Below are 27,115 nucleotides of genomic sequence, written 5' to 3'. Positions count from 1 at the left end.
GAGACACTCTTTACTTCACCTTATATTTAGGAGTGGGTTTGTTTTTTGTGATCGCTGTCTTTCTCTTCTTCTGGGGCTCGAAAATCACATCGCTGTGAGGAGGCTGTGGCCTCACAGCGAGGAGGTTCCTGGTTTGAATCCCCGTCTGACAGGAGCCTCTCCCCTCGAGCACTGACATTGAACTCATCTTCATGTTTCCTGTTGATTCAGTCTTGCTTGTAAGTCGTGTGTGTGTGTGTGTGTGTGTGTGTGTGTGTGTTTATGAGCAGCCGGAGCAGATGTGTGTGTTCACGCTCGGCCAGGTTACAGCCACATGGCACCGGCGTGTGTTTGTGCAGCTTGCTCTCTCGGTTGTGCAAACAGAGGCGCTCTGCTGCCACATTAGCCGCCTGCTGAGAGCGATTCAGCTCCGTTTTACTGATCACAGAAAACGTCACGCAGTCAGAAAAGCACAATGACAACCAGCGCGGGAGACGTGGCGAGCAGTGAGAGCGCCATTGGACAGCACGCACGAGCAGCCACGTTAAAAAAAAATCACATTTAGATCATGTGGGCTTCATATCATCTGTGTGCAGCAGTAATCAGATCAGATGATATCTCTCGTTTTAAAGACGCACTCCATGGATTTGTTAGAGAACGATACCATAATCGTTTTCTCTGAGCTCTGAATGTTTCATAACATTACACAGTTCACAGATTTAATTTTTAAAGCATCAAAACACACAGAGAGAGTTCATCTAAAGAGGAACGGTTCAACAGATGATGACGTTACAGCCTGTTTACCTGCTGCAGACGTTACAGTCTGTTTACCTACTGCAGACGTTACAGTCTGTTTACCTGCAGACGTTACAGCCTGTTTACCTGCAGACGTTACAGTCTGTTTACCTGCAGACGTTACAGTCTGTTTACCTACTGCAGACGTTACAGTCTATTTACCTGCAGACGTTACAGTCTGTTTACCTGCAGACGTTACAGCCTGTTTACCTGCAGACGTTACAGTCTATTTACCTGCAGACGTCACAGCCTGTTTACCTGCAGACGTCACAGCCTGTTTACCTGCAGACGTCACAGTCTGTTTACCTGCTGACGTTACAGCCTGTTTACCTGCTGCAGACGTTACAGTCTGTTTACCTGCAGACGTTACAGTCTATTTACCTGCAGACGTTACAGTCTGTTTACCTGCAGACGTCACAGCCTGTTTACCTGCAGACGTCACAGCCTGTTTACCTGCAGACGTCACAGCCTGTTTACCTGCAGACGTTACAGTCTGTTTACCTGCAGACGTTACAGCCTGTTTACCTGCTGCAGACGTTACAGCCTGTTTACCTGCAGACGTTACAGCCTGTTTACCTGCAGACGTTACAGTCTGGTTACCTGCAGACGTTACAGTCTGGTTACCCGCTGCAGACGTTACAGCCTGTTTACCTGCAGACGTTACAGTCTGGTTACCCGCTGCAGACGTTACAGCCTGTTTACCTGCAGACGTTACAGTCTGGTTACCCGCTGCAGACGTTACAGTCTGGTTACCTGCAGACGTTACAGTCTGTTTACCTGCAGACGTTACAGTCTGGTTACCTGCTGCAGACGTTACAGCCTGTTTACCTGCTGCAGACGTTACAGCCTGTTTACCTGCAGACGTTACAGTCTGTTTACCTGCTGCAGACGTTACAGTCTGTTTACCTGCAGACGTTACAGCCTGTTTACCTGCAGACGTTACAGTCTGTTTACCTGCAGACGTCACAGTCTGTTTACCTGCTGCAGACGTTACAGTCTGTTTACCTGCAGACGTTACAGCCTGTTTACCTGCAGACGTTACAGCCTGTTTACCTGCTGCAGACGTTACAGTCTGTTTACCCGCTGCAGACGTTACAGCCTGTTTACCTACAGACGTTACAGTCTGTTTACCCGCTGCAGACGTTACAGTCTGTTTACCCGCTGCAGACGTTACAGTCTGTTTACCCGCTGCAGACGTTACAGTCTGTTTACCTACAGACGTTACAGTCTGTTTACCTGCAGACGTTACAGTCTGTTTACCCGCTTTAGACGTTACAGTCTGTTTACCTGCAGACATTACAGTCTGTTTACCTGCAGACGTTACAGTCTGTTTACCCGCTGCAGACGTTACAGCCTGTTTACCTGCAGACGTTACAGTCTGTTTACCTGCTGCAGACGTTACAGTCTGTTTACCCGCTGCAGACGTTACAGTCTGTTTACCCGCTGCAGACGTTACAGTCTGTTTACCCGCTGCAGACGTTACAGTCTGTTTACCCGCTGCAGACGTTACAGTCTGTTTACCCGCTGCAGACGTTACAGTCTGTTTACCCGCTGCAGACGTTACAGTCTGTTTACCCGCTGCAGACGTTACAGTCTGTTTACCCGCTGCAGACGTTACAGTCTGTTTACCCGCTGCAGACGTTACAGCCTGTTTACCTGCAGACGTTACAGTCTGTTTACCCGCTGCAGACGTTACAGTCTGTTTAATCTGTTCTTTGTTTTTTTCTAAAGCATGAAGCAGAGTCTGATCTCCTGTCACGCTCTCAGGTTGGGAGCTCACGCTGCAGCCCCTCTTTGTCCAGCAGGTGACTTAAATCTGACAGGATGGAGACCGAATGAGCAGCGAGCTGCCAGTCAAAGTGAGCAACACTGAATAATGAGGTTTATCTCTTGTGGTGGGGGGTCCAGCTGTGGTGTGACAGCCTGCAGGATGATGCTCTGAGTCCGTCTCTCACAAGAGTTCAGGATTAGGAGTGAATTATGGGGACCCCGTGTGTAGCTGTGTGGTTCTCAAGAGTGGCAGATTTTTTCTGAGGGAGGGGTTGGACTGTGGAAATAAAGCTGAGTTTTGAATTCAAATACAGAATCATATTTCTGTTTGAGGAGTTTTTCTTTGCAGTCTGACTCGTTCTGTATCACATGCATTTCTGCAGGCTTTGGCTGTAAACACGACTAAACCGCCATCTGCTTGCAACTCTGTTTCTCAGCTCAAGCTCCATCCTCTGCTCTGAAGCTGCAGCTTTGACTGTAAACAAAGACAATGCATGTAACAGGAAGTGTCAGCTGTATGTCCTTTATTACGTAATGGCTGACTTCACTGGAAGCTCACTGTCGCTCCCAGAGGCTCGACAGTCGACAGACGACGGGTGTTTTGTGTGACATCTCAACCCTCTGTACTCAACACTAACACAGGGAGCTTCAAGTTAAGACTGGAATCTACACCTTTACATTTTTGTGAAATGAATATCCGCTGGATCTGCAGATTAGCATGCAGTCTTTGCTTGTCTTGAGTGGTCATTACATGCCTTACAATCGTAACCTCTCCATGCCTGATTGGATGCTTCAGTCTGCACAGTAAAACATCACATTAGAGCTGTTTTTCCAAACTTTGCTTTTTTTTTTAGTCCCTTCCAGGCTTCTGTAGTTGCTCCTCAAACACTCGTCACCCTCCGCAGCCTGTTCAGCTTCAGTATGAATCTGTTCCTCTTATATTTCCTCCACAGCTGCCCAAACTCTTTCATGCATTCTGAACTCTTTTTGAATTTCTTTTTTTCTTTTTTTTTTTCAATGTCTCCCCCCTTATTCTACTTTTCTCCTCAACACCATGCAGGGCCTCACAGAGCACAAGGCACTGATTTCTTCAGTAATGATGGTGGCGGAGATGAAGGTATTTTTCTTCTTTCTTTCTCCTCTTTTCTTTTTTTTTTTGACCGCCAAGCCTGACGTTAGTGCATGACAGCAAACCTGCAGACCCTTTTCTTTTTTCTTTTTTTTTTTAAATCAGTTTCTTTTGACTCTCCTGAAAGTGCATCTGAGGGCTCTCCTCTCAGCTCTCTCTTTTTGTTTTTCTACGAGCTTCTTTTCTTTTTGGAGCCGATGTGAATCAGGAGGAGCTTTTGAAACAGGAAGTGAACTCCTTCACTCACCTGCAGTTTCCACTCAAATCTGATCTGAATTCAGCTCTGCATGATATCCCCCCCTCTTCTGATGATTAATATTTAAAAAATGCTCCTCTCTTACCTTTCAACGTTTTCTTTTTTCTTTCCGCTCTCCTCCCATCGCTCGGTGAAGCATGAGCACTAACCCGTGTTGTTTTGACAGTGCAAATTTGTTCATCAGTGACTCAGAAAATTTAAATCTGCCACTTTTTTTCCCCCTCTCCTCTATTAACAACTGGTTTCTCTGCATGATGATAACCACACTGTAACTTCTATTTGTCCTCACTGTGTCGGGGACTAACAGATGACTGGAGGTGAAAAATATCCATGGGAGACATTTGAGTTAAAGGGCACCATTTGTCTTCTTGTAGGGGGGGGAGCAGTGACATTTGTGGATCACATTATTATGGGCAGTCATTCAGGTTTTACGGCTGTTGCTGCAGAGAATGATATTTGACATAATCCTCGACGAATGTATTTAAACATGAAGGAGGATTAAACACAGATCTGTGTTTAGATCCTTCTTTTTAGTTTGGACTGCAGGGTTTCTTCTTCATTCTACTAAAATAGTTTATAGTAAACAATAAGGGCCACTGAATATCCTGGTGGTTAAGTTGAGCGCTCCCTGTGCAGTGAAAAAAGCAAGGAAAAGTTTAGCTTGAAGATTCTCTTAAACTGAAGTGTAAATATCATCAGGGTGTAAATCATTGATGCTGCGATGGAAATAGAAACTCTAAAAAGGCAGACCGCGAGTTGTGCAGGAGTGTTTGGGAAACTCCTCTTGAGCTTCATTTTGCATATCGTCGCTGCATTATTAAATATAACTGCACAGCATCATCACGTTATCAGGACTGAGCTTCATGATGTCACAGGAGTCTGCAGCTGTATCGAGCTGCTTCCGACATATTTTGCAGAAGGTATTAAAAACGTGCAGCAGCTGAAATATAAAATGCAGCATGTTTAACGTTTTTTGCAGCACGTGAAATATATCTTGTAGTCCCTGAAAAATGTTTTATGTTTTAGTGTTTCATAAAAATATTTTTGCATGTTTTTCGCAATCATGAACCATTTACACAGTTGACCTTCAGGGCCACCGTATGATGCATTTATGGGTGGATGGATGTTAAGTTGGTTTATTTGCATCACGTTGGAGACCGGGAGGACTGCAGAGCTGAGAGAGGCTGGATGGAGCGTCAGAGAACAGAGGAGCTAGTGTGTTTTTATTGTGATGTTGTTCCTTATGAGTCATGTTCTTCTTCTTTAATGGAGAAATCTGTTGTTTGATGATTTGAATAACTTTGTGACAGACACAGACAAAAAAAGAAGAAGAACAATCCTTTTGTTCAAAGCTGACAAAACTGCAAAGAGCTTTGGTGGAGGCCAAAAATAGAGCAAACAGAAAACAAGGAAGACAGTGGTTTGAGAGAATCTGGAGGATGGAGGAGGGTTTAGGTGGATTTAGATTGACCCCAGTGTCATATGTGAAGTGTAATTGTCCTGGTCTAATGATGAAAGGTCAGCCGGTACAGATGGTGGGATTTCTTCTCCTGATACTTTTGATGTGGATTAACAATCAGGGTTGATGGTGAATATTGTCAAATCAAGCCTTAAACCTTTCAGTAAATGCTGGAAAAGCTGCTTCAGGGCAGCAGGGCCTACATGTCCCAGGATGCATTGCAGCTTGCCTGCGTTTCTTCTGGAAAGAATTCAGCTGAATATCAGTGAAAACGTGTAAATATCTCCTCCTCTAGAACATCCCCTGAAGAAATAACAGACATGTTTGATTTATAAAGATGATTTCAGATTCATTTGTGGGTCAAACTCCTACAGTTCCCATAATGCAACACATCTGCATCTTTCAACCTCCACACCTCTCGGTCATATCTCAGTCTGTTAGGAAGGTGTCGTCTCCCATTCTCCGCTGACATCACTATGACATCATCATGGTTACCTTATTCTCAGACTTGACAAAGGCTCCTGTAAAGCGACAGATTATTCTGGAACTGTTTCTATAAACTGAATGCTTCAATCCATGTGCAGGAAAACGATGTTTACGTATGGAGTTGGTGGAGTTCTTTAATCTGACGGCTTAGCGGTTTGTGCGTAGCGGCTCCTCCTGTCCACATGTCCCAGTGTCCTTAAATCAACCCCAACATACTCGCAATGTATGTGTGCAGGGATAAAATATTAAAGTCAGAGTGGCTGAATAAAAACTCTCAAGTGAAGATTATATTTATGGAAGCTGCTTCACATCTCTAATGGGATTTTTCTCTTTTTCTTAAAGGTCACATTCTGTAAAATCCACTTCCCCATGTTTCTCTGACACTAATATGTGTCTCTAGTCTGTCTACAAACCCCCCAATGATGAGAAAAGTCCATCCTCTCCACCTTCTGCCTGCTCCATTTTTCAGTAAATGTGTGCTCAAACAGGCTGTTTGGAGATTTTCCCTTCATGACATCACAAAGGGCAGTAGCCCCTCCCCCAGGTGGGTGACACTCCCACAGCTAGGTGTTTGTTCTGCCCTCTGAGTCTGCCTTCTCACCGTAAACAATAGAACATGGAGCGAGAAAGACTGAGACACCCAAGCACCTTCCAGAGAGGGGGCGTGGTCAGACACAGCTCATTTACATATTTAAAGGTACAGACACAGAAACAGCCTGTTCTGAGCAGGGCTGAAATAGAGAGGTTTATAGACATGATCAAATACAGGATCAGAGTGGATTTAGAACAAGAAACTTCACACACATGTTTTGAGGAGCTCTGAGACTTATTTAAACTGAAGAAGAGGAGGAGGATATGAGACCTTTAAGGTAGCGTTTTACTTCATTTTCTCACAGAATGAATTTCCTTCAGGTGTTCTGAAAAGGAAAAGGAAATATCATGATTTATTTTCATTGATTTGATTTGCAGCAGATGCAGCATCATCTTAAGCAGGAGCTATTCTGTTGTTAAAATTGATTAAAACTCACCATCTGCCCTGCAGCTGGTGCAGGAGAAAAAAAAGACATAATCCATCTGAAAAAGCAGAAGGAAACAGAAAAATACCTCCGCAGATGTTTCAAGCTACGTTTATGTGTAATACAGAGAGTAGATTCTGATGATTTAGCACACTGTGAAGTGGATTTCTAGATGCTGAAAGGTTCTTGATAAAGGGCGTCTTCAGGCTTCACCTCTGCTCGCCGAGGTTTCAGGAGGATCGATGTACCCTGACTGTGTGAACATCTGCAGTGGCGGTGAATTACCCAGAGTGGATCCCCCGCGGTTTCCACCTTCACCTCGGTGCTGCTGCAGAGCTGACGCCTCGCTCTCTCGCTCACTCACTCACCTACAGTTTGATCTGTAGCATTAAACGAGCTCTTATCACACATGCTGCTCGCCTTAAGTTATAATTATCAAATTATGTCACTGAAGAAGAAGTGTTAAGGGCTTTATGAGAAAAACTCAAACGTACTCCTCCTGTGGAGAGAGAGACAGTGCAGGGGTCATTATGGTGGGTTAAAATAATCTCAGCGTCCTGTGTCGGTGGTTGTTTAACGTCTCCTGACAGCTCTGGCTCTCTGTGGCTCTCCTGAGACGAGGCAGGCTGTGTTTAGTTGGCATGTCAGAGGAACTGTAATAAACAGGAAGTCAGTCGCTGTCTGAGCAAAGCATGCTGGGACAGACGGCTGGTGATGGCAGTCATAGGCGAGCAGCCGCGCACTTCCTTTTTCGCCTCCATTAACCGCCGTTTGTGTTCATCGCAGTAATGGCAGAAAGCGATGGAAAATTCAGACAGACCCCATCGAACAAGCTCCCTCCCCTCCCCCCCCAAACATCACCCCCCTCCCCTCCCTCGCCTGCCTCACCCGTATAAAGATGAGTAATGTGTGCAGCGCCGTGCAGCCAGTGGAGGAATATATTATCCCTCCTTCTCGGGTGGCAGTGATGAATGTCCCGGACGAACTTGCTGCACAGTCACCCGGGGAAGTTCGGCGAGCCCGAGAGAGCACGACGAGCGAGAGACACTAAGACTAAAAGAGAGAGAGAGAGAGAGGGGGGGGGGGAGCACTTGAAGCAGTTTGATTCCTTTAAAGTTTTTAAGTGAACTCCATGCTGACAGGACGGGGACACGGCGCCCTGAGACCACCCTCTTCTTCCTCGCAATAAAGCATTAAATCTGCAGGGCGTCTTTCTTACTGAGCAGCCCCCCCCCCCTCCCCTCCCCCGCTCCCCCGCTGCTCTACAGGAAAGGGGACGGGTGGCAGCAGTCAATTAGCCTGTTTGCGTGATGGAGAGCCGGCTGAATAGTTTTGTCTGAGCCCACAGAGGCCCGCGGCGACCATCAGATACACATCACTTAGACGCTATGACAACTTAATGGCACAGCTCTTGTTTTATGTGCAGCTGCCTCCTCAAGGTTGTTCCCTCCGCCCACGCTGTGTTCACCGGGCCGCTCTTAAGGCTGGACTCGACGACAAACAGGAACATATTGACACCTGCCTTGCCTCTGTAATCAGCACGGCCTGTATTTAACCCTGTGGGCGCCACAACTACCAAAGGTCATTTTGAATTCTTTCTCTGGTTATAAAAACACAGAAATGAAGTCCAAGCTTTGTACTGAGGATATGTCAAGTTGTTGTCATTTACCAGAGCAGGAAACAGACACAGTGATGTTCTAATATGAGGTTTTTTTTCCCCCTATGAAAAAAAAATATGGTCATAGTCTCAGTGATGTCATCAACTGGTCTCTGCAGAAGCTTTTTGAAGCCTGCATAGGCAATCTACCTAACTTCTCCTCGCCCTCCTGTCAATCACCGAAGTGTACATTTATCTCGTCTTTTCTGAACGTTTTCAGAGCAGTTGTAGCATCACTTCTTCTTCTGACTTCTTTCAAATGCTGCTTTCGTTTGAGTCGGATGATACAGATTTTAAGTTTTTGGTTTCACAACTAACTGCCAAAAACTTTCTGCAGTACCCCACGGGGTGTAGAGGGGTTGCACTGGTCCAGTACTTCCACCCTGGTTGTGTTTGCAGGTGAGGACTTGTGAAGGAGACGCGGGCACATTAGCAAAGCCGAGGCTCCCACTCTGCGCCCCGGCGAGGATTAATAACCTGTCACTGTGGGGCTGCTTTCCTCTCCTGCGCCTCACTGTTTCCTTCTGCGGAGGAGGAGAATGATACACTCCTCCTCCTCCTGCTGCTGCTGCTGCTGCTGCCTGCCTGGTTGTGCTTTCTCTGCCAACAACTTCCACACAAACAGCCCGAGTCACACATCGTTGTGCTTTTCACCACAGCCTATGGCGAGCGAAGACAAAGCTGTAATTGGTGCAGGAAAACCCATTACACACACAGGAGAGTGTTTGCAGCAGAATTAGTGCGCATAATGTGAACAAACATACGACCTCGTGGTAAAACACGTTTTCATAATAATCGACACAGGCCGGTCATTTCTGGAACGATAATAACCGAGGAAGTAAATCACTTCATGTACGTTTCTACTGATTCAGTTTCTTGAATTTTTCAGAACGACAAAGCGTCCACCAATCCATCTCAACACTTTTTTTTCCACTGACATCAACCAGAAAGATCCATGCAGCGGTTCAAAAACAGCTCAAATAATCCATTTATTCACCATCAAGAACAAAGGAGAGGTGCATCCTGGATTGTCAGATAGGGTTACCTTCATCCCGTTAACCTAAATCCCCTTCACGTATCAGCACCTGGAGGCTGAGGGAGTTTGCATTTAGGGTTTTATGCTTTTATTTTGAAATGTTAATGAATAAAATGATAGTTCAACTTTAGAGAACAATGAAGTGGCCGTTCAGGGGCGTCTGTGGCTCAGTTGGTAGACTTGGTCGTCTCTCAGCAAGAAGGTTGAGGGTTCGATCCCCAGCTCCTGCAGCCACATGCTTTGTCAGCGGTGTCTGAATGGGATGAGGTAATACTAATGGAGCTATTTGTGTGATTGAAAAAACAAGCAGTAGCTGCAGGGACCAAGTTAATGGGAAGTTTGCATTAACAGCAAATTCAAACAGCAGGCGACTAAAATCAGATGAATCTCCTCCCTCTCAGCGTGTTCCACATATAACCTGCATGGCTCGCTGCAGCTATCGTGAACAAACGGCCAGTTTTATTTTGCTTTAGTTGACAGTAAGCTCAAAAATCAGCTCTAAATCTCTCCCACCAGGAGCACACCGGCTGGCCGGCTCTCCCGTCAATTCAATATTTTCCTTAGCGGATGCTCTCATCGCGGATGACATTTGAGAGACTTCCAAGCAGGCTGGTCGGCAGGGCCGGGGATAATGGGTTTGTTCAGCTGCTGGTTCCAGGCTCACAGTGAAGCACGACGTCTGAGAGACGCCGGGGCCGTGTGAGGACAACCAGGACACTTATTTTACTCTGGTTGAAAAGAGAAAGTGAAGACGAACATCTTTCTGCGTCAGATTCTGCAGGATAATTTACTGCACACCCTCGTTCATCTTCGGTGGGAGGATTCATATCTCCTCCTTCCATCTCCTCTCATGCAAAGGAGCCGCTCTTAATTCATAACCACCACCTACACATGTACTAATCACGCAGCTTAATCACAACTGGAGAGCTTCATAAACACAGCATTCATCTGCTTTAATTGCGGCGCTCCCTGCACGCTGCACTGAGAACAAATGGAGCAGCAGGAGAGGAGACAGATGTACACATGGCGGGGTCGGAAACATCCATCACTCTTATGTACCAATGATCAATCACTGGCGCTCAAGCTGGACGCTCTGTTGTGTCCACGCTGAGCGTCTTCAGTCCCCGTGAGCTGGAAGGAAGTTTCCTTTTTTTTAAAAACCCGGAGCAGTTACTGCAGTTCAAAGAAGACTACAGCCTCAGACTGTGTGGAGACAAGATATTATCTTTAATGAAGGTTTAAGGTTTTATCTTCTTGTTCTAAATGTCAACATTTCTTTTTATAAAACCAGAAACTTTGCTGTAAAGTCGAGTCTACATGATGCTCCTGCTACAGGCTGCACATGTAGCAAAGAGCATTTTTAACCTCTGATGCATTGACGTGTTGCCAGATGTGAAGAGAGCCGCCCATAAATGACTCAGACAGCAAACCCGTTAGATTGTATATATTGGTGTTGATGGATTTGTTTTCATGAGGAGTTAATCGAGAGATAAATACTCTTCATGTAAGAGATGAAACATGAAGGCTGGATGATTTAAGGCCTGATTTGCCGCCTTTAATGATCGGGGGGGCGCGGTCTGTCACAACTGATCATTTGTCCAAAACATCCTGAGGTGTGTGGTGTCACTACGGTTATTTTTCTGCTCCTCCTCGACCTGGAATCTTAAATATCAAACATCTTTGATATTTAGGATTCGTCACCTACCGATGTTGCGGTTTATCTGTTGCACGATGTCCCTGAATCCTGTTGCCAACACGTTTATCTGACGACCCGATGAAACTCTCCTCCCACTCCTCATCTTTAACTGCAGTTCGGTTCATTTGAATGGAACTTTATTGACCTCTCACAAGTTTTAACTATGCAGCCATCTTTTTAGTTTTCCCTTTCTTTGCAGATTTGTTTCAGCAGATTCACGTGGCGTCAACTTCAACTTTCTTTATAACGTCACAGCTGTAAAGTGGTTCAAACTTCACACACCTTTAATGTCTGTTTGAAAACCTGCCCAGCTCTGACATGTAACTGAGTTTAACTTAAGGTGGAATATCCTGCACGGGATGCAGCCATGTCTGCTTCGAGGTTTTGCTGGATAGAGAAACAATATTCTTATTTTTTCCCTCCTTTTGTCTCACTACAGATATCCACGATGAGAACGGGTTAAAGCCGGTCATGGTTTACATCCACGGCGGCTCCTACATGGAAGGAACCGGCAACATGATTGACGGCAGCATCCTGGCGAGCTACGGGAACGTCATCGTCATCACTATCAACTACCGGCTCGGCGTTCTGGGTGAGTCCACCAATCTGCGCGCTGTAATTAGTTTGGAGAAGGCTGAGATTGAGTTATTGATTCGGGGGGATTGATTTAATGACTAATTGGGTTCCATTGTTTCTCCGTCCGGCTGCTCTTTGTGCAGAGGAAAGATATGGCATTTGCTGTTTGGGCGTACATGCAGCGAGGTCAGCAGTGGAAACCTCCTGAAGCTGTTTGTGATTCTTTAATTACTCAGAGTTAAGCATGTGTACCTCGGATTGTTTCTCACAGAGCGAATACACTGAGCAGCCAGAGATGGTGCATTGTTTCTGTTGCCTCCAGCTATCGAGAGTTTTGTTTTCCCAGATCCAATCAGCTGCTAATGGAAGCGTTGCTGGTAGTTTGGAGGTCGTCTTTATTCCAGTGGTTGTATGTTCCAACTCAGCCTGGAGTGACCCCCATGGCTCCAGATAAGCACATGCAAATGAAACAAAGACTCTTACATTTGTTGCCTTTTCGATTACTTTAATCACTCTCCTGCATCAGACATCCTGCAGCCCTGAAAATTCCATGCTGGGAAAATTGATCTGTTGTGATCCGAGGCGGTATCTCCACCGCAGAGCCGCCGTGCATCTGATTTAGTTCCCGTCTGTTAGATGAAAGTAGCTCCTCGCTCTCACAGGGATTCTTTATCTTGCCTTTGACATAAAGGTTTGCCTTCTGAATGTCTGTTGCCCTAGAAAATGTCTGAGTCCAGGCTGATAACATCAAAGGTTTTTTTTTGGGGGGGGAGAGAGTTTTGAAAATTCAGCCACTCTATATTGAAATCCTTCAGGAGGATTTCTGGCTGTACTTCGCCCCTCTTCTGTTAAAGTTTAACCAACGTTTGCTGTGGAAATGGTGGCTGGAAAACTCTCGGAAAGAATTCTCGGCTCGGTTTGAGCCTTCAAGTTTTTCCTCTTTATAATCATCTCAAATTGCCAAAGCATTCTGGGGAAAATAACACCAAGGTGTGTTACCTGGGTTTTTGAGCCTTGGCTGCATAGTTACCTCATCCATTCAGGGACAAACGAACACAACAACGTGTCCCTTTCAGCAACTTTCATCTGCCACCCTCCAAACTCACCAACACTACAGCCCCCAGTACCATCGAATCAGAGAACAGGATACAGGATACAAGGTCTTTGTAAAGCATTGGAAGGTTTGGTTATTGGGTTGAAAATGTGCACATTGGGAAGAAAATTATCTTAAGTATGCAAAGGAAGCCAGAGATGTTCCAACGCCAACACAAGCATTGGTGTTGACATCTGATGAAGTCTAGAATTCTCTATTTTGTATCAATGGTCATGCAGAGATCCAATAACGTGATTTATAGGACTATTCAGGACGATTCATCGACTAGTTTCAGATACAGTTTCTTGCAGAGACTGTGGAGTCAGTTCAAGCTAGCTAAATGTTGGCAATCGATGTTTTTTCAATGTCCAATGTTAATGTGTTTGTTTTTTTGTTGCAATGGAATCAAGGAGAAGCTTTTTATTGGTGCACACTTACAGTTAGGTATCAGACTCTGCGTCTGAAAGGAAAAGAGAAAGAATTGAAACGTCTCTACATAAAGAAAAGCCAAAGAAAGATCCAAGTCTCGGTCCTAACTTCTCCCCTTCTAGGTCGCTCGCTTGGAGCTTCTTGTTGTTTCATGAAGCTATTTGGATTTTGAAGATGATAAAACACTCTGTAAATAGACTGAAAGAGTCTGGAAATTGCATTCTTTCACAAGCTTTACATCCTGTGAGCCAACCTACTTTATTAAGCCTCACCTTTATAAACAGTTCTGTCTAATTGGTGCAGCGAGTGAGGCTCGTCCCTCGGGGGCAGATTTCCAAGGCTGTGTCAGAGCTGCAACATTTTGCATCAGCGTGGCGAGGTATTTATAGACGGGGAAAAGAGGCAGTTGACTTCATTTGAAAATAGTCCTGTTGCTGTGCTACTTAAAAGGCGTTTTGTCTGAAAAGTAAGGGAAGTGAGAATCCTGAAGCTTCACAGCCAGAAATGTTGGTTTACAAAGGAGCCATCAAAGCTGCGTCAGAGCTGCAGTCACTCTCCTCGCTCTGTAAGATGGAGGCTTTGTTGGAGGAAGCAGCAGTGTGATAATGCTCTCAGCTAAGCGGCTGAATTATAAAAATAAAAAAAATCTCATCACTGAAGCTCAGAGCTTCTCATATCCTCCTCTGGTAACATGAGCAGTGATGTGTGATGCAGAAACAGGCCTCTCTTCTCTCAGAGATCCTCCACCAAGCCAGCAGAGCCTCTGAGGACTGAAGCAGACTCTGTGTCTGCACACCAGGCAGCACAGATTTTAACACCTGCTTCCCAAACACCTTCAATTATAAATACCAGTCTTTGATACCTTCTGTTACCGAGGTTTGGAGCACAAGTATTGATGCTTTTGGCTGTAAACCAAGCAAACAACTTTTACAAGTCTTCTGAATAAAACATTGAGAAACATTATCCATGCTCTTTAGTGTGACACCAACAACTAGTTTCTGATGTTTTCTACAACTTTTTCAGTATTTGAGGTCCAATCAGTGAGATGTGTAGAGACTGAAATGTTAAAATGACCGTACTATATGATCAGACATTAAGGAAACATGCAATGAGCAACCTTCAGTGTTAACAAATGAAGCCGATTCTGAAGTGTAAAATCCTGCAGTTCCTGGAGTGTCCACTAGAGGCTGGCTGCAGAAGCACAGGAAGTCACATACACACCCATTCTAAAAAGCCTGTTTTTGCAGCAGAGATGAACATGTTTACAGCCTGGTTCAAAAAACCAAATAGGTGTGATTAGCTCATGTCTGGATGGACACACACTGTACGGGGGGTGAATGTTTTGATGATTCATCAGTTTTGATTTGATGAAGGATAAGAGTTATTCACAATAAGGCGTGTAGCTGACCTGATTGACAGGTGGGCGCGGTGTAACGGTTTGTCAGGAGGTTTAAAACCCGCCTCAGCTCCAGCTCTCAGCCTGTCGTTAGGTTGACTGAAAGTTAGACTGAGACAGCATTTCCAGCATGGAGACCGCCATCGATGGGACTCCGGCGCCCCCTGCAGGAAGAGATGGGCGACGACACTTCAAACATTCATATTTACACTCATGCATTGGCTTAATCCGTTAAGACTTTTGGTTGCCACTTTGGAAATATCAAAGCATGACATCCAGAGTTGTCCTTTTTTTCAATCCTTGAAGCGCCATCTTAAAGGGCCACTACCTGATAAAGGCCACGCTCCAAAACGACCATATTGTCCCCATCACCAAACCTACTTTAGAGTTGGACACAAATGGTTAAATATACAGAACAGGTTGTGGATTTTGTTGGCAGCAAAAGGGACTGATGCAAATTTAGCATGTAATCAATAATGGCTTCTAAAACTCAGATTATAATGACACAGACACTAAAACAGCACGATGTTTGAATCTGTGTTGTGATCTTTTCATGCACAGCTCACATAAAAGATGATATATCTCCACTGCACATTGCATACAATACGGGATGTTCTTCAAAGAGAGCGTATAAAAAGTGTATCGACATTTCTTTGCACAGTAAATGATTTCTTTTGGTACCACTCGAGTTGCACTTAAATGATCTGAGCACAATGCATGCGTTACATCCCGTCGATGTACCTTCATTGTCTGCAGCTTTGAATTTAAGGTTTGAAGGTGTGAGTGATTTTGATGCTTTCTGCATCTGGTTCATTGTCTGTGCAGCTCATTCAGCAGCTGCTGCTGCTGCTGCTCTGCTTACCATTTGTTATAAGGCTGAGCTGTCTGCACCAGTCACTATATTTAGTTTCCTGAGAGCCGAGGGGGAAGAGGTGTGCTGGAGAAGTGTGCACTGCAGAGAGGAATAAAAAAAAAGAGAGAGAGAGAGAGATGAAGAGGGAGAATGCAGATGAGGAAACAGATTCAGACAAAGAGGAGAAAACAGCGAGAGAGGAGCAGACAGAGTGACAATGCAGGAACCGAGATCTTGTTAGGCTGCGACAAAAAAAACACCAAAAAATATACCAGTCCCAAATCACAAAGTGTGTGTGTGTGTGTGTGTGTGTGTTTGTGTTCCAGCTTCACTAATTGACACACAGTACATTCACTCTGTGCTCAGATTTAATTCTGGTGCCGCCCCGGTCGCAGGAGGGGCGTCATGTGTGCACAGAAAAGTGACAAAAAGTGAAGACAGAAGCTGAATCATCGCAGAGAGGAGACGTGCAAACAGAACTGGACTCACTCTCTTAACTGAAAAGATTCAAACTGGTTTCACCTTGAAGGCTTGCTCTCTCGTTGGTGTTAGTTACAGATTTCTCTTTAAATAACTCTTATCTGAACAAACTTATTTTGTGTCAGATTGCACAAGAAGAAGAAGGTGTTGTTTACCTTCCTCACACTTTGGAGAGGTGCTGCTTCACACACAAACTAAACGTGTCTGCAGCTCTGGAATGTTTTCTTTTTGTTTCAACACTTTGCATCAAAGCTGAACTAATGCACATGCCGGTAAAATGATCAGTCAGTCAGATCAGGACACAATTCCTCTATTTTCATCCTAGTAGTAAAAGTGACCAAATCAAAGAAAACCAATCACACTTCTTTGTGGTTTGTTCTTTGATCAGGAGTCTCCGTTCATCCTGCAACCACACCGGCTGATATTAAAAGTCGTCCAAAGCAGCGTAACAGCTGTCGTCTCACCTCACAAGATTTCCTGGTGTTGCACTTCAAAAGATTCGAACAGAAACCTCCAGCTGCTGTGGGGAAGGTGCTACCATGCTCAGTGCATGAAAAGTGCACGCTGTACTGAGGCGGACATCTTGTGACGGAGACGATGAGCTCTGAGGACTGTGCAGCTCTTCAGTCAGTGCAGCTCTTCAGTCAGTGCAGCTCTTCAGTCAGTGCAGCTCTTCATAGTGTCTGTGCAGCTCTTCAGTCAGTGCAGCTCTTCATAGAGTCTGTGCAGCTCTTCAGTCAGTGCAGCTCTTCATAGAGTCTGTGCAGCTCTTCATAGAGTCTGTGCAGCTCTTCATAGAGTCAGTGCAGCTCTTCATAGTGTCTGTGCAGCTCTTCAGTCAGTGCAGCTCTTCATAGAGTCTGTGCAGCTCTTCATAGAGTCAGTGCAGCTCTTCATAGAGTCAGTGCAGCTCTTCATAGAGTCAGTGCAGCTCTTCATAGTGTCTGTGCAGCTCTTCAGTCAGTGCAGCTCTTCATAGAGTCTGTGCAGCTCTTCATAGAGTCTGTGCAGCTCTTCATAGAGTCAGTGCAGCTCTTCATAGAGTCAGTGCAGCTCTTCATAGAGTCAGTGCAGCTCTTCAGTCAGTGCAGCTCTTCAGTCTGTGCAGCTCTTCAGTCAGTGCAGCTCTTCAGTCAGTGCAGCTCTTCATAGAGTCTGTGCAGCTCTTCATAGAGTCTGTGCAGCTCTTCATAGTGTCTGTGCAGCTCTTCATAGAGTCTGTGCAGCTCTTCATAGAGTCTGTGCAGCTCTTCATAGTGTCTGTGTAGCTCTTCATAGTGTCTGTGCAGCTCTTCATAGTGTCTGTGCAGCTCTTCATAGTGTCTGTGCAGCTCTTCATAGAGTCTGTGCAGCTCTTCATAGAGTCTGTGTAGCTCTTCAGATTGTGCAGCTCTTCATAGAGTCTGTGCAGCTCTTCATAGTGTCTGTGCAGCTCTTCATAGTGTCTGTGTAGCTCTTCATAGAGTCTGTGCAGCTCTTCATAGTGTCTGTGCAGCTCTTCATAGAGTCTGTGCAGCTCTTCATAGTGTCTGTGCAGCTCTTCATAGTGTCTGTGCAGCTCTTCATAGAGTCTGTGTAGCTCTTCAGATTGTGCAGCTCTTCATAGTGTCTGTGCAGCTCTTCATAGAGTCTGTGTAGCTCTTCAGATTGTGTAGCTCTTCATAGAGTCTGTGCAGCTCTTCATAGAGTCTGTGCAGCTCTTCATAGAGTCAGTGCAGCTCTTCATAGAGTCAGTGCAGCTCTTCATAGAGTCAGTGCAGCTCTTCATAGAGTCAGTGCAGCTCTTCAGTCAGTGCAGCTCTTCAGTCTGTGCAGCTCTTCAGTCAGTGCAGCTCTTCAGTCAGTGCAGCTCTTCATAGAGTCTGTGCAGCTCTTCATAGTGTCTGTGCAGCTCTTCATAGTGTCTGTGTAGCTCTTCATAGTGTCTGTGCAGCTCTTCATAGTGTCTGTGCAGCTCTTCATAGTGTCTGTGCAGCTCTTCATAGTGTCTGTGCAGCTCTTCATAGTGTCTGTGCAGCTCTTCATAGAGTCTGTGTAGCTCTTCAGATTGTGCAGCTCTTCATAGAGTCAGTGCAGCTCTTCATAGAGTCTGTGCAGCTCTTCATAGTGTCTGTGCAGCTCTTCATAGTGTCTGTGTAGCTCTTCATAGAGTCTGTGCAGCTCTTCATAGTGTCTGTGCAGCTCTTCATAGAGTCTGTGCAGCTCTTCATAGTGTCTGTGCAGCTCTTCATAGTGTCTGTGTAGCTCTTCATAGAGTCTGTGCAGCTCTTCATAGTGTCTGTGCAGCTCTTCATAGAGTCTGTGCAGCTCTTCATAGAGTCTGTGCAGCTCTTCATAGTGTCTGTGCAGCTCTTCATAGTGTCTGTGTAGCTCTTCATAGAGTCTGTGCAGCTCTTCATAGTGTCTGTGCAGCTCTTCATAGAGTCTGTGCAGCTCTTCATAGTGTCTGTGCAGCTCTTCATAGTGTCTGTGCAGCTCTTCATAGAGTCTGTGTAGCTCTTCAGATTGTGCAGCTCTTCATAGTGTCTGTGTAGCTCTTCATAGAGTCTGTGTAGCTCTTCATAGAGTCTGTGCAGCTCTTCATAGAGTCTGTGCAGCTCTTCATAGAGTCTGTGCAGCTCTTCATAGTGTCTGTGCAGCTCTTCATAGAGTCTGTGTAGCTCTTCAGATTGTGCAGCTCTTCATAGTGTCTGTGCAGCTCTTCATAGTGTCTGTGCAGCTCTTCATAGTGTCTGTGCAGCTCTTCATAGTGTCTGTGCAGCTCTTCATAGTGTCTGTGCAGCTCTTCATAGTGTCTGTGTAGCTCTTCAGATTGTGCAGCTCTGAGCAAGTCATCCCAGTGTTTAAGTAGCTCTCTGTAGTATCTGTGACGGCTGGCTGATGGAAGAGGAGTGTGAGGAGTCATCAGACACTCATCACTCATCACTCTTCACCTCTTCACCTCACACTTCCTGCTGGACTGTTAGCAGCTGTAGTGCTTCCACGGTGAAACTTACCCTTATTAAGTGAGCTTGATCTAAGTATATTAAAGTGTGCAGTGCATGCATAGAGGGATAGAACTGGGTTAAAGAAGAACTAACACCATGAGACCATACAGAGGATGAATGTCCCGGTAATAATGTTGACCTGCCGACCTTTAAACCGAGCAAGTATCAGACATATAATCGTACAAAAAGAGGACGCGTCATGTGTTTTTCTGAATCACCTGCAGCATCTGATGGTGGGCTGTGAGATGGACTATGAAGCCGCACACATTGAGTCGGCCTTCACACGTTTAGATGAAGTGTTATGATCGTGCTATAGGTGTGATTGTCTTTTATTCTGCTGCACCTCACTGGTGTCTCTTACAGAAACGCAGACAGTGTTGATGGCTCTCTCTCCAGAAGAACGAAGGTGGGAATATTCGCAGACAAGTGCACACAAATCTGTGGTGCTCCAACAGGTCAGAGCTCAGAGGTCATTGCACAAAGCAGGAATGAGATTGACCCTTCAAAGTGTTAAACCTGGACAGTGACGTCGCAGCCAATAGTCTTGATTCCCTTCTTTTAAACAAGATGGCCCCCAGGTTTTCTCCTGCCCGAAAGCTGCAGAGGGTCATCAGTGAGCACAGATTTGGGCTGCAGCAGCGGCAGCAGGGGGCGGCGGGGGGGGTGGCGGAACGAGGTCTCTTGGATAACACTGAGTGCCATCTGGCCTCAGGAAGCTGTCACATGAGCCGGAGTGACGGTGAGCTTCATTACACCGCTCTGGGATCTGTCAGCCGCACATGGCCCTCTCCATTTTCTCTCCTCCTAACCCCCCGCGTGTCCAGCGCGGCCGGACGTGAGGCGACTAGTGATGCCTGCCTGATGGAGACGTGCTGCTGCTGCTCGCCGCTCTGTTTGCTAGGAACCAACAGGGGGAGAAAAAAAAACCTGCAACCCCAATTTACTCACTATTGACTCAGTGCAGACACACCTGTGCCCTTCAGAACAGAGAGAGTTTAAATAAATCATTATTTAATCACATTTAATGTGAAATCATAACATGGATTAGACAGTTTTAAACCCAGAAATAAGGAAGAGGAATGTGCTGTATTGGTTCATTTGAAACCCTTTTGAACTCTGCAACAGAAAGTTTTACAATCCCAGCCTCGTCGTGTTTATTCTGCATGAAGTCAGAGTGAGCTGATGTGAGAACGCAGCAGGATATAATCAGGAGAATTCACCTGGAGCGACAGGGATAGTCTCCCGATGTGAGGTGCATGTGTTAACAACCGGATAATCTCAGGAGCAGTCCTCCTGAAATGATCTAGATATTTTCAGGAGTGCAGATGTGAGATCCAGCAGAGCCTGTTTAGAGTTTTTCATAAAGATGAACCTTCACATGACTATGACACATAAAGAGAAGCAACTGTCAGTCATGTTCAGCGGGTGTTCGCCTGGAATCATCCCAACAAGCTCAGGTCCGGGTTGCAAAGAGAAGAAAAGGGATGGCACTGTCAGAGAGTCTCAGGCATCATGTTTTTTACATCATGCTGAGCCTTCAAACAGACGTCAGAGTGGAATGGAAAAATATGATTTCCTGCTCTGACACCGACACCGTCACCGACGTGCCGGATGAAAAGCGACTTTCCTGCCGTATCACTCATGGCACGGTAAACTGCTTGTTTAGTTTGAGCCGGTGACCCTGGGAGAGAAATCTCTCACCAATAAAGACGTGTGTGATGAATGTTTGAGAGAGAGAGAGAGAGAGAGGCTGTCAAAGTGCTGCTCACCAATCAGCTGGAATAACCTGCACTCTCTTCAACCTCGGGGATTATTAGAGAAGGAGGACATCTTTCAGAGGACAGCGGAGACTGCTCTGCCATGTGGGGCTTCAAAGCAGTGAGAGGATGACAGCTCTTTGGCTTTTAGGAAGGAGGAAAAAAAAAAAAGGAAGGGGTCGACAAAAACACAACATCAGTCACCAGGAGAATAAAAACAGCGAGGCTTGCCAAAAAAAATTCAACCTAACTTTTGCTCTCCAGAGGCCGGTTGCCACAACATAGCGATGTAGGACATGATAAATGCTCGAATCAAATATAACAGCGATACAGAAAAGCTGAAAACTCACTAATCAATGCTGATATTTACCATAATAATCTCCAGTGAATGCCTCAGAGGATTCTGCAGGACGTCTTTCATCCATCAAGCTGCTTCAAAAACAGCCGAGAGCTTTTCAGGATCTACATGTTGATTTGATCATCTTGTTCTTTTTTTGCCTCCATGATCTTTGTGCTCTCTTTGGTGCTACGCTGTCAGACAGAGATGTGATGTTTTGATCGATTGACCCTCTGCTCAGTCCCAGATTTTCAGATACAGACCATCGGCGTCTCAGTGACGTCGCCCTCTGGTTTGTGAAGAAGCATTTTGGAGCAGAATAATGGCAGTGGCCATGAAGAGGAGGAGCCGAGGCGGGGCTTAAGCTTCCTGACAAACAGCTACAACCTGCTCACCTGTCAGTCAACTCATGCACGCCCCTCATGATGCAAATTTAAGTTTAATCTCTGCCTCAATATATTGAGTCAATTAAAAAAAGCTATGCAGAGTTTTTACAAAATAAGAAATGAGCTCTAGAGACCCAAACTGTTTTTATACCAGGCTGTGAACATGCTTATTTCTGCTGTTAAGTTGGACATTTTAACATGGGGCTCTATGGGGACTGACTCACTGCAGGAGACAGACTCTAGTGGACACTGGAGGAACTGCAGCTGTAAAGATGGACATTTTAACATTTGGCTCTATGGGGACTGACTCACTGCAGGAGACAGACTCTAGTGGACACTGGAGGAACTGCATTTGTTGGCATTTCCATCTTGATTTGCAGTTTTTTGCAACCCAGGAGGTTGCCGCCTAATTCGGACGCTTTGTCAAGCCCCTAGTTGTGACATTAAGATGCTCATAGTAACATTCAGCATCTGCATGACTATCCACTCCAGCGAAAATCCTGCAGAGTACCCGCTCCAACAATCCAGCAGCTTTGTTTCTTAACCTGACCAAACAGACTGTTGAAAACTGACCGAGTCTTTCTGTCGTCCTGTTTCTGATTTTCATAATAATTTGAAAATATGAAAATATGTCAATATCTTTTTGGCAGCTTGCTTCTGCTGCCCCCAAGTGGCCAACAATATTGTTGTGCTTCTTTAAAGGAGCCAAAAAAGGTATTTTATTTGTTCCTGTCGTCTCTGTTTTCCTCAGCATCAGTCCATTCTATTCCTGTCTTTTTGTGGCCTGTTTGATAGCCAGAGGACAGGTACTCAGCTCCTCTTCCTCCTCCTTCATGACTCCTCTTCATCTCTGCAAGGACAGCCATGGCCCGGAGGAGGTCATTACAGCTCCAGATTTCCTACCCCCTGCGGCGGTGGCGCGACGACAGCACGTGATGAGCGAGAGGGAAATGTGCCATCTCCATCTCACAGCGTCTGTCAGTGGCAGATATACACTCCAGTGGTGAGTCAGAGGATGAAGAGATGCCTCCTGACATCACACAGAAAAGGCAGAGAGGGCGGCAGCTGCAGCTCAGAAAACAAACATGCTCCTCGTCTTGGCCTGCACACATGACGAGGGCGGGAGGAGGAGGAGGAGGAGGAGGAGGAGGGGGAGCCGAGTCATCTGTCCCTTTGGCAAAACAGCCATTAACATGACAAATGGTGCTCTGTGTGTCACCGCCACGGTCTGACTAATCAGTAATGTCCACTCGTTTATATCTCCTCCACCTTAAAGTTATTACATCCATTCAGGTGAGCAGTGTGGAGCTTTTAAAGTCTCCCCCCACCCGCCCCCTCCTCTCTAGAGTCGATTCTCATGTAGGTTGCCATGTGGTGGACACTGAAGCTTCAGTGTTTATCCAGCTCTGCATGGGTCTGTAAACCTTTCTGTGTTCTAACCTCTCTCCATTTTTCAAAAGCATCTCCAATATTGATCCTAGTTTGAGCACGTTTCTGCTCGTGGAGCTTATTAGAAACATGCAGAGGCTTTTTAGGTCGGGCACAATCACTTCTATCTGAACCACTTCTCTTGACCGCTTCCATCACTGCAACACCTGTTGACCTGATAACTGCTCTCATATCTGACAAACCGAGGGGCGTCCCAAACGGCCGTCTATCCAGCTCCAAATTAAGGATCTTGGAGGAGAACAGGGACATTGAAATGGGTTCAAATTGGTTCACATTTTATCTCGCTACATAGAAATGAAAATCATAGACTTTCCATACGTATTGGTACAAACATTGATTTCTAACAGCCTCACATGTTCCTCTTAAATGGCACCGATGTAAAGCCCCCAACCATCGCTCTGTTCCTTGTCTCTCTCGTCCTTCACTCTGTCGGCTTTTCTAACTCATCAGAAAGTTTTCCTTACATAACCCTCTCTGCTGTTTTCCTTTCCAATCCCGCCTGTTAAAGGTCAGCGTTGTCGCCACCCTTCGCTAAGCCTTCTCTGTGACTGCAAACAGAAACCAGAGTGCATTGATATTCACGTCGAGGTTGTTTGTTCTCTCCTGACTGTGGCGTCTGAAATAGCTGTGAGGGATGGAGTAAGTGTTGTTGGCTGAGGACACGTTACAGTGTGGAGCGTTCATTAGCTTTGGGAGCCGCTCTCGCCGTACAGACTGCCGTGTGCAGAATGCAACAGATGCACTGCGGGGATTTGGGAGGCTTGAAAAGAGCCCAGATGGTATTTCCCCGGGAGGAGATGAACGTTCCCGCCGGCCAGCCGGGCCTCAACCTGCACATGGACACAATAATAACGGCTGATAAAATGGCTGAAAGAATGATGGTGTTAAAAATGTGTTTATTTCTTTTGGTCAGGGGCTGAGCAAATGTCCACGCTCCGTACTCTGAGTTGTTTCCAGTCCCCTCAATGACAGATGATCGCACACTCCCTCTTCCATTTTCTCTAAGAATATGTTAGATGATTACGATATGCTTTCCTCTGACTAAATGCTCTTATAAGCAAAGGAAAGTCAAGATAATGGCAGTCTGAAAAATGAATTCTCAGTGATTACTGCTCTGAGTCGGCAGCTCATTCTGCACGACTTGAAAAGCCACTCAGCAGGTCTGATGGATAATGAAAGGAAAGACAAAATAACTCATTCAAACGGACACTTTGACAAAACAAGACGTAAAAAAAAAAAAAATCAAGGACGGTTAAGTGAGGCAGGATGACGGCAAAGATGGCTGCATTAGCTTTTAATCTGTGATAACAGCATGTCAGAGCTGGTGGCTTCATTTGTTTAGCAGATACACTCACTCATCAGACAGCAGCACAGGCCATTTCCCACAATGCCTCCTGGGAGTGCAGTGCATGACTCACTTCATGCAACCTCGGACACATTTCTGTTCAATCATCGCCTTCAAATGAAAAAATTTCACTCAGACGCTCACATGTAATTTCCTAGAATGCCTTGTGTTTGTTAACATAATGGGACACCAATTTTGTACGTGCTGCAGAGAGCGCGCTGTGGGAGAGGGCTCCACCATTTGAAGCTGAAGGATGGCTTGATTCTGTTAGTAATGGCTCCTTCCTGACCTGCACAGGGGCATAAATGATGACACAATTTACAACAAATCTGACCTTAATAGAGCCATCGAATCAGCCCAGAAGGTCTGCTGCAGTGTCATTAATTTGGGTCATTTCAAACTGCCACCAGATCAAACTTTAACGCAGCAAACTACTGTTTTATTTCTATGCACTGTATGAAAAATGGACATATCCACTGTGACGTCACCCACTGGTTTGGCAACTAACATTTTGAAGCCTCAAGTTTGCCATTTTAACTGCTCTGGGGCCAGAAATGACCATTGTTAGATAATAGGTTGATGCTGGAGAGCGGCGAGGGATTAGCAAATGCTCTCATGAAAGCTAAACAGTCTCTGCACATGGCTAATACATGTGTAAGCTGAGGACTGAGCTAGTGGACACTGGAGGAACTGCAGCTGTAAAGCTGGACATTTTAACATGGGGCTCTATGGGGACTGACTCACTGCAGGAGACAGACTCAAGTGGACACTGGAGGAACTGCAGCTGTAAAGTTAGACATTTTAACATGGGGCTCTATGGGGACTGACTCACTGCAGGAGACAGACTCTAGTGGACACTGGAGGAACTGCAGCTGTAAAGTTAGACATTTTAACATGGGGCTCTATGGGGACTGACTCACTGCAGGAGACAGACTCTAGTGGACACTGGAGGAACTGCATCTGTAAAGTTAGACATTTTAACATGGGGCTCTATGGGGACTGACTCACTGCAGGAGACAGACTCTAGTGGACACTGGAGGAACTGCAGCTGTAAAGTTAGACATTTTAACATGGGGCTCTATGGGGACTAACTCACCGCAGGAGACAGACTCTAGTGGACACTAGAGGTACTACAGTTGGTGGCTTTTCTTTTCTCATCCTTGGAGGTTTCTGCTTGGTTTTTCTGGAACAACAACATCTCCATTACCTTGTTTAATCAGACGGACGTGTGGAAATGACTCAGAAGTTAAAAAGGCTTCAGATAGACCTTCAATATTTGGAAATATTCAAACAATGTGGCCAAACCCAGGAGAATTCATCCTAACCTGTTATCAGAATGACACTAATGTGATGCTGTGCCACTTTTCTGCTTTCAACCTTTGTCTTCCATATTTAGACTTTTTTATAAAGTGTGTGTCACCGTTTAGCCATTATCCCGACGTTACAGTCAACATGTCACGTAAGGACTAAATTTTCAAAGCTCTTTTTATCTGCACGGTTTGAGCCCTGGCCCTGCAATCTGAATGACAACTGAGCTAAAGCAACAAAAAGAAACGTTAAAGAGCGCTGAAGAGAGATGACTTCTTTAACAGCTTTGTTACCGACGACTCAAAGGTGTGTGCGTGTGTGTGTATGCACACCTGTCATTGTGAGGCTTAAAATCACACTTGCTCTCTATTACAGCTGAAGAGCAGGCTGTCTGCACAAAGGCTCAGTATACTTTCATTCAACTGCGGCAGACAGTTAATACATCAAAGACAGCTCCTCTTTACACCTGCAGAAAGGCGAGCGCTGCCATCGGAGGATATTATTAAGTTCTCTTATCTGCAGGCTGTCGTATCCAGCGTTAAGGTGGGAGAGGAATGGAAATAAGAGAGATAGAAGGGAGGGGAAGAGGGTGGACATTCCTTCTTTTTGCTCAGGTATTATATGATAACCAGTGAACTGTGCATGTTCTTCTACAAAGGCAGAGGCCTAGTTCCTGTCGATACCTGATTGGTTGGTGATGTCAGAGTTTCACAGCTGGAAATGTTTCACAGATCTTGTTGGTAAACAGAGAATGTCAGGTTTTCATTGACATTCAGCCAACACACTTGGAGAAATCCAAGGTCACATCTTCATCCGATGTATTGGGAACTTTGAGTCTCTGGAGCGGCTTTTCAAGGAACTGAATTGTTTCCTCTTCTTGTTGAAATTTCCTCTGCAGTCTCAGTGCCCGTCAAAATGAGACAGATAAGTCTGCTGTTGTTTTCTTCAATGGTACAACGATGATGACGAGCTGCAGACAGACGGTCGTGTGTGTTTGAGTGACGTTGGAACAGCAATAAACTGGATTTCGTCTGTAGGCCCTGGACTTTGTTGGATCTGTCTGCTCTTTCCTTTATCTTCAACGATGTGTCTGAGTCACAACAAAGCTTTGACACATGTGAAGTCCTCTCAGAAGGGTTTATTGCTGCAGCTACAGCCCATAGTTTTTGAAAGTACTACTTCCAATCAGGGGCTTTTTGAATTTCGATTAAGACTTTAATCCCAGAGGTGGAATTGCAGCAAGTTCCTCCAAAGGTTCCTGACGCCTGACTGCACCGTCTTTGTGTCTCAATGTGTCAGATTAGGAGATCACAGAGCCATCAATTTGAGCCGTGACTCGACCGACAGACATGATGCTACACGGTGGCACCTGACCAATCACCACGAGCGACATGATATTTTGAAGGGAAGAAGAGCGGGGCTAGACGACACCTGGAAAAA

General features: G+C 45.5%; 1 protein-coding gene across 1 annotated transcript in view; it reads left to right on the top strand.

Annotated features, from left to right (window-relative positions):
* The window catches only part of nlgn4xa (neuroligin 4 X-linked a), a 73,906-nt gene that overhangs the window by 16,202 nt on the left and 30,589 nt on the right, over nucleotides 1-27,115 (top strand). The window contains exon 3 of the mRNA XM_020652339.3: nucleotides 11,719-11,871. Within this exon, the coding sequence (XP_020507995.1) occupies nucleotides 11,719-11,871 (153 nt within the window). The remainder of the gene's footprint in view (nucleotides 1-11,718; nucleotides 11,872-27,115) is intronic.

This window comes from Labrus bergylta, chromosome 24, assembly GCF_963930695.1.
Source record: "Labrus bergylta chromosome 24, fLabBer1.1, whole genome shotgun sequence".
NCBI classification, from domain to species: Eukaryota; Metazoa; Chordata; class Actinopteri; order Labriformes; family Labridae; genus Labrus; species Labrus bergylta.
The sequence above is the reverse complement of the archived record's forward strand: the minus strand, read 5'-3'. Positions and strand labels throughout refer to the sequence as shown.